Genomic DNA, 8169 nt, shown 5'->3' on the forward strand with positions numbered 1-8169 from the left:
TCATTTTCCCGAACAGCAGCTAGTGATCAAAACTATAAATTAGGTCAACTAGCTGACGTGTCATATTCTAACCTTTGAAATAACTTCTGGATGGGATACAAGCAATGCAATATCTCATGATTTGACCTGTTTCACGCTCTCGGTTTGTAAGACGAACGAGAGAGCGAGAACCAGAAACGAAGGTTGTTGTGCGTACGTATTTTTTCTCGTTTCCATTGCCGGACTCCCCGATGTAGACAACTTTCGGTTGGATTCTTTTCGAACTGACCTCGGATTCCTTGCCTAGATGGTTGCCAGCTTACGGGCTTTATTTCTGATATTCGGTCTACGCCTGTTAGACATGATAAAAAATATCAGAAAACCATTTCATATCACTCTGCCATACAGGTTGCTTTGGAGACATTGACGTGTTGTCATAATTCACTGATCACTATAACTCAACCGCATTTTAAGCTCTGCTAATCTTTGCTTATTTTGCTGAAACAAGTCCCGTGGCAAACCCCGAATAAGCTCATCATTGACCATACTTTCTACTGTGAATTCACAATTTCAAAATGAAACAAGTGAAATTTAAACAAATCTGTCGGTGTTATTTGTATGTTAATTTTTGAGTGACCGCCGTAAATGTTCAATCCGATGATCTTTACTGAGTAACGCGCGCTCTGTTTTGATCACACAATAGGGTTGCGTGGTAAATAAGCACCGTTAGAATCCGTCCGTCGCGATGAAAGTCATTTTGGATTTTTTGACTCGTTTGTGGATTGCTGTCGCGAATTACCTAATACCCAACAAGATTAGGGAGAGAAAGCGAACGCTGTCGGCGGAGGAAACTATTATTTCAGAACAAGCCGCTTTTCTGTGTCAGAAATACATCGAAGCCAGATTCACGCGCTCAAATTTATGCTACTACAACCCCAAGGGTCGGAAAAAAGACGGAGAGCCCACGATCGCATGTCCCGAGGATGTCGTCGACACATTGAACGAAATGGGCGCTTTGCTTGAGAAAAGCTATCCAAAACTCTACAACAACGTTTTGGATCAACTAAATTGGCGGATTAACCTTGCTATTCTCGTTTGTAACATGTTCAATCGCGTCTCCGAACAAATTGTAGCTTCTGGTGTGACTTGGGCTCGGATTATTGCTGTTTACGCTTTCGCCGGCGCTCTGGCCTACGATTTAACACAGACAGGAGATACAAGATTCATTCGTTGTCTGTCGAGGTGGATGGCTCATTTCTCCGCCAGACGGTTAAGTCCGTGGATAAGACAGAATGGAGGATGGGTAAGCTTGATTTATTCCTCCTGGTTTTTTTTTTTAACTCGCCTTCGTATGTGGTTGTTACCTGTTGTGTGATTACTTTACGAGATGTTTGCTTTCTTATAGTAACATATCATCATTTGCATAAGTGTGTGTATCAAGAATATCGAATGAAAATACCGAACCGGCATCATGTTGGTTCTCATTTTGTGGAATTTGATATTTGACTCTTGATTTTCATCCTTTGCAAAAATGTTAGTTAATGGGTTTCTCATAGCAAGGCATGCTTTCTCAAATGCAACAGAGTTACCCTTTTGAGCTGATCATATCAACAGCGTGTCGTTAAAATACTCAAAAGTCCCATAATCACTTCATTTTGTTTGTGAGAGCTTGCCGCCGAGTGGCAATTAGTTTCGGTTGGGTGCTTGGCTAGAAGCTAGATGCCGACCCAACGCTCGTGTATCGTCACGCAACTTCGGTACCAGTCTTCCCACAGGTTCCCCAAGCTCTGTCATAGGCTCTTTCACAGTGGATTATTAAACAAGGACCCTGACTATAAAAGGACACTTGCCCTGGGCAAGCCGTCAGTCATTTCACCCCTGACACCGAACTGTCGACATCAACCAGTCCGTGACCGTGCGATATCGGCAAAACTATTGTAACCGAAAGGTCACTTGAAGCCAGTGCATATCTCAAACTTCTACGAATTTTGCCATTTTCGTTTACGGCAAAGAAAAGATGATCGGCTCCACTCAGTTGGCTCCACGGAATGTACACCCGCTTGCGATGTCATTTCTGTAAGGAAGGCAAACGGTCAGAGGGCTAGCGGTGACGACTAGCTTTTATGACCTTTATTATCTTTCACAAAAATCTTCTTCTCATACCGGTTTTGTATTGTTGTAATAAAGTGGTTAGTTTCTTCGACGTTTTGTCTACGGGATTTCATGTGACACTTATACAAGAACTCCTCTGCAATTAAACAAGAGATCACGTTGGATAGAATTTTTATTTGAATCGCGCGCAGTTTCTCCAACGGAATATGTGGTGTTGAAATACGAATCCCGTGGGTGCTCATATAAAATAATTTCGGTCACGGATTGGAAACATGTCTGGTTGACTGAAATCCGATGGAAAACAAACTATCATCGGCTATATTGCCTGAACGGGCCTCAAGAACTATTGAAAACCTCGACCTTTTCATAAGTAGCTAGTGAAATAGGCTTCTCGTTGCAACGCGCGTCTAAAATGTTCAAGCAAAAAATATCCTACATAGTGCCGTGTCAAAATACTTAGAAAACTATGTGTTTTTCAAAGGGACCTATTCTCGAACTTCGCTCTATTTTTTTTTTCCTTTTTTTAGGCTTTTTCTCCCCATAACTCAAAACGTGCGATAAAAAAATTGGACCCGTTTATGTCGGTTTGGGTGGCCGCGTCGCTGGCGAGATGAGAAGCCTGAGCGAACGAGCAAGATGTAAACAAAGAGGAGTGACTTTCACTTACCATACCTCTTTGTTCAGACCATTCGAATAAGTCTAAGAGTCGTTCCATCAAAATAACATTTGCCATCGGTGTTCGACTCGCTAAATGAAGGTGTTCCTTCAACCACTGAATTCTTGTCTTCACGCTTTCCAATCGCTCTTCCATTCCGGGCTCGACCGCCAGCTCCAGTGTATAACTGGACTCGTAGACTCGGACTCGTAGACCTCGCGCCGCTATTTTGGCTTTTTTTCGATGGAAAATCCGCCATGGCAAAATAAAATGCAATTTTAAAGCTAAAGACTAGTTAGTGCGCGACCGTAGCAACCGTAAAATGGATCAATTCGAAGTGGAAGATGAGTTATGTCGCCACATACACGTACACACATTAACTTACATCTACACAAATGTACATATACATACATGAAAACCACTCTCTCTGAGCATGTCACACTACTGAGATCCTCTAGTCAATGATATCGACGGCTCAAGAAGTTGAGGCAAACGGAGGGGAGTCAGAGGGCCAGTACGACCATCTCGCGATAGGAGGAGCCGTTAGGAGCGCGAAATTCAAATTGCGATAGCCTAATTTTTTGAGTTTTGCAAATGAAGATCAGTATTTCTCCATTCGTCCCTTTTTAATCGTCAATAAAAACATTTTCAAGTGGAAATCAATTGAAACAAGACAAGGATATCGGTCTTCGTGTACAAATCTCTTTTTCCCCCTTCACCTTCCATTAGTCAGCCATATTCGATTAGCCATGGAAGCAAAGATTGCGTTACAAGACGGGGGAGGAGCTATCCCTTTTATAGTCAGGGTCCTTGTTTAAAGAGTTTGTATAGTGGTCATAGGCAGCCAAAGCTCACTACTAGAAAAGCGGAAGTGACTCTTAACGTGTTGCGCAACGTTTTATATTTATAAAGGTTTGTATGGGATGTTATCGGTTTGCCTTAAAAGAGAGAAAAAAATGTCTTGTTTTGAAATATAATGGGCTTACCTTATTGCTTTGTTGTTTTCTTTGTTGATTCCGAGCGTCTCAGGCCATTTTGAAGCGTTTTCGGCGAGTTAGCACTATGTTGGTTTTCAACTGCTAAAAGAAAGACAAGGCCGGAAACCTATTTTAGAAGTGTCCGTCGCCCGAAGCAAATAATTCCGCCAAAAAATTACCACCAGTCTCGATTCCTCCAGAAAATCAGAGCAGAGATGTTGCAGTTTCATTTCCATTCACTCGATTCCCAATTCTTCCCACAGATCTTTCACTAGCGATGCTTTTATCTCCAGATCGATCGGCTTTCCAATTTCAAATTTGGCTGCTTGAAACATTTGCGGCCCGTTGGCCGATCGCACGGTATGTTGGGTAACAAAAATAAGCCCGGCGAGGGTAGCCAGCGACCTGCAGTCGACAAACAAACCAGTTAGCTCCCCTGGTCCCCTCGAGAGGTTTTGTCAAGACCACATTGTTTTGATCGACCAATCAAGATCGAATGGAAAAACTCACACATTTCCATTCGATGTTGATTGGTCGATCAAAACAATGCGGTCTTGGCAAAACCTCTCGAGGGGACCAGGGGAGCAAACTGGTTTGTTTGTCGACTGCAGGTCGCTGGCTACCCTCGCCGGGCTTATTTTTGTTACCCAACATACCGTGCGATCGGCCAACGGGCCGCAAATGTTTCAAGCAGCCAAATTCGAAATTGGAAAGCCGATCGAACTGGAGATAAAAGCATCGCTAGTGAAAGATCTGTGGGAGGAATTGGGAATCGAGTGAATGGAAATGAAACTGCAACATCTCTGCTTTGATTTTCTGGAGGAATCGAGACTGGTGGTAATTTTTTGGCGGAATTATTTGCTTCGGGCGACGGACACTTCTAAAATAGGTTTCCGGCCTTGTCTTTCTTTTAGCAGTTGAACACCAACATAGTGCTAACTCGCCGAAAACGCTTCAAAATGGCCTGAGACGCTCGGAATCAACAAAGAAAACAACAAAGCAATAAGGTAAGCCCAATTTATTTCAATACAAGACATTTTTTTCTCTCTTTTAAGGCAAACCGATAACATCCCATACAAACCTTTATAAATATAAAACGTTGCGCAACACGTTAAGAGTCACGTCCGCTTTTCTAGTAGTGAGCTTAGGCTGCCTGTGTAGTGGTTTAGTTGGACTTGCTTTTGAGCTCCGTAAATGTAAAGCTGTGTGAAATAATCAAAGAATTAAAGTCCAACTAAACCACTGTACAAACTTTTTAATAATCCACTGTGAAGGAGGCCTGTGACAGAACTTGGGCTACCTGTGGTCTTCCGGGTTATATCCTGTGTGTAGCCATACCCGCCACCTGAGGAGAAACAGAGGGGGAGGTACGGCCACACGTTGGCTGTCCGAGTTTTTGCTCTTTGAGAAACGAACGAGAGCGATCATCACTCATAGGTTACGAGCTGATTGGCGGCGGCGGCCGTGAGGTGCTTGGGGAGGACCGGGAGTCAGACCAAAACCAAAGCAGAGGCCACGTACTAGAAACAGTGTACCAGTGCACGAGCATCGGCCGAAGTTCTTACTTCTACATTTATTGCGCCACAAATTGACGATGCGACGTAGCGTTACATGACCGGGGTTAAACCGTGGTTAAACCGGGATTAAACCTCTTTTTGTGGGCGTTTTTTGTTTCCCGCTTTGTAAAAAGCAAAAAGCAAAAAGCACCTGCTTTCAAATTATGCTCACTCGGCGTCCCTTCTCCCCTCCCTTCGCTGTTCCACCCCCTCTCCGCGTCAAATCTTGTGCATGTGATTTTACTAAGTACATACAGTTAGCTTGCCTACTTACTCTTACTCAGTTTATCTTCGCTCAAATCAACAGAAAGGCATAGTGGCACATTTCAAGGAAGAGGAACAGTCAGTAATGGGCTCGTTAAGTAAATGGCTCTCAGGAAGTCAACCAAGAAAAGAGCAGTCTTAGTTTGAAATAGCCTCTTCAAGTGGTTCATGACGCGAATGCAGTACGGATAGGAGCACCGAAAAATGTTGCTCAGTTTGAGTACAAGTATCAATTTTAAAGTCTACCGTAAAATGCATGGAGAGCGAATTTTTAAAGAGAAATGTCACTTGTATAAGTTCGCTGATATCAATCAACTCTTGAGGTCATCAGGGGAGTCACACATGGAATTTTAATAACAGTTAACGTGGTTATGTGAAGAGAATGCAAGCTGTCTCATATCTCCATTTACATGTAGGCGCTTATTTCCCGTCCTGAGATTCCTCTGCCAATCACAGGCAGAACTGACTCACACAAACTTATTCCACCTCATTCTCATCCACGCCTGATGAAGTTTTTAAAAATATGTATATAGCCTTTTACCACTAACTAGAGATTCTTCCGTCTTAAAGGGAGGCTTCGTTTCGATGGTTTACCGTTCAACGTATCTTCTCGCTTCAGTGGTTTAAATTCTTTTTTTTCTTTCTCTGGCGCAAACCGCTCAATTTAGTCTTGAAAGAGCTCCCATGATGGGCACCTAGGCACCGTAACCAATGGCATTTCGATAACTAAATTTAAGTTTGTTAAGCTGTGTAAATGACGACTTCTCATATTAGAAGTCATTTTAAGTCTGTTTTATAGCTTTGTCAAAACACAGCATTTCTTGACACTGTACGGTACTTTGACCAGCTTTATTTGCGAACGAGCTTTTTTAATAATGTCAGTTTCTTACATATTTATGTTAGAAGCACAAAGGCATTTGTTTGTCTCATCGAGAACTCACCCATACTGGATCGATAACGACGTGATTGTTACCTTTCGGATAGGATTCAGTTGCAAGAATCTTTCGACGGTATCAGTCTTGCTCAAACCCAACATCAACCGTATGCAGGGAACGACGATTCCTAATGCCAACCCCCTCTGGCTCTTCCCAAGCTCTCTTCGAGCACACTTCCATTTTTCCCGCTCGCGCTTCGTATTCTAAGAAGGCCCCGCAAGAAAGCCCCACTTCACCTTAAGACGACGATTTTGAGTCGTTCTGTGTGCGTATTCTACCAACGTGCGCTAATCTTCACAAAGTGTAACAAGGGAAAAATACACGACACAAAAATAAACAGGAATAAAAGAAGAGTTGCACACATTTTATTATTTGCCCCATACAACAACCCAAAAACCACAGTATAAACAACCTAAGTAACGCTGACACCTTGCACCGCGAAAGGTTTACGTTCCACAAAACACAAACAATGTGCGCATTGTCAAACGGTTCACAGAGAATCAAATAGCTGTTATATATCTGGGTTATTTACTAAGCGTGAGGTCAAGATGGCTGGATATTGGCTAAGTTTTTTCGGACCGAGACCAAGTCCATAAAAACGTAAAAGGTGAACGAGGCAAATACACAGCTATCTTAACCAAACCAGCTTGATCAATAAAGGATTTATTATGTAGAAAAAGATTTCGTTTCAAGGAGAACCAAGAAAGATTTGTTCAAAAGAAAGTCACGTGTGTGGCACTGTATACCCACAAGTGTCGTTAATGTTTTTGTTTGGTCTGTCTTCTGCCGCTTTTTGCAACCTCATCGCCGCCTTTGTATAATAGTCACGGACTTTTTTCGTCCGCTTCAACGACTGTTTTTTTTCTTGCTCGGGATCAAAGCGAGCAATCCCGTGTGAGAAAAAGATTGCGCGGAGACTTACAATGTTCGCCTTTTTTGGGACAAAGACGGCGACGGAGTCGCAAAAGAGGGGACAAAGAAAACACTGAGCGGCGCTACAAAATGATACACAGTTCGATTTCTTTTCCGGCTCTCGAAATAGACAAGTTATTCTCGATTCTAATGATATCGAACATTTTTTGCTGTACAATAAATCCTTTATTGACCAAGCTCGTTCGGTCAAGATAGCTGGATATTGGCATTGTTCTTTTTTTTTTCTCTCTCGCGTTTTTTGCAGATATCCAGCCATCTTGACCTCACGCCTGGTCAATAACGCATCTCTATTTATATGAAGCATGATATTGACTGTACCCTACTTCTCATCAACTATCAATCACTGCTAACCTACGTCGAGACGAAGACTAGGGATTTACTTAGTTTAAAAAATAACGATGCTTGCCGAGAGGACTGCCGCGCTTCAAAACATTTGTTCATTTTATTATCCAGAATTTAGTTGTAAAAAGTTATCAGTTTTTTTTTTTTCAAACGTTCAGCTGGCAAACCGGAGCGAAGTTGCAAACGACGCAATGGCTCGGGTCGGGTCGGGTTCATTACGCGACCCGACCCAGTCACCCTTGTTTTCCACTCCTCCGCTACAAAAGTGTAGGTTACTATAGCACTTCGTGTTACTACCTGAACGTAACAGGCTCAAATAGGAAATGACAATACTAACCACATTTAAAATCGAAAGCGCAACAAAAGTAAAAACGTTAACATAGAGAAATAAAACGAAGAAATAGACCCAGAAACGC

General features: G+C 42.6%; 1 protein-coding gene across 1 annotated transcript; it reads left to right on the forward strand.

Annotated features, from left to right (window-relative positions):
* The first annotated feature begins 79 nt into the window (after nt 1-79).
* LOC111330020 (bcl-2-related ovarian killer protein homolog B) lies at nt 80-6434 on the forward strand. The gene is made up of 2 exons (XM_022934801.2): nt 80-1282; nt 5587-6434. The coding sequence occupies exons 1-2, from the start codon at nt 725-727 to the stop codon at nt 5683-5685; spliced, it is 657 nt and encodes a 218-aa protein (XP_022790536.1). The 5' UTR covers nt 80-724; the 3' UTR covers nt 5686-6434.
* Nucleotides 6435-8169: the final 1735 nt, after the last annotated feature.

This window comes from Stylophora pistillata, chromosome 4, assembly GCF_964205215.1.
Source record: "Stylophora pistillata chromosome 4, jaStyPist1.2, whole genome shotgun sequence".
NCBI classification, from domain to species: domain Eukaryota; kingdom Metazoa; phylum Cnidaria; class Anthozoa; order Scleractinia; family Pocilloporidae; genus Stylophora; species Stylophora pistillata.

Coding starts and splice junctions, on each gene's coding strand:
- LOC111330020 (XM_022934801.2), top strand. CDS start 725: ATGAAAGTCATTTTGGATTTTTTGACTCGTTTGTGGATTGCTGTCGCG. Junction 1,283..5,586: donor TAAGACAGAATGGAGGATGG/GTAAGCTTGATT, acceptor TCAAATCAACAG/AAAGGCATAGTGGCACATTT.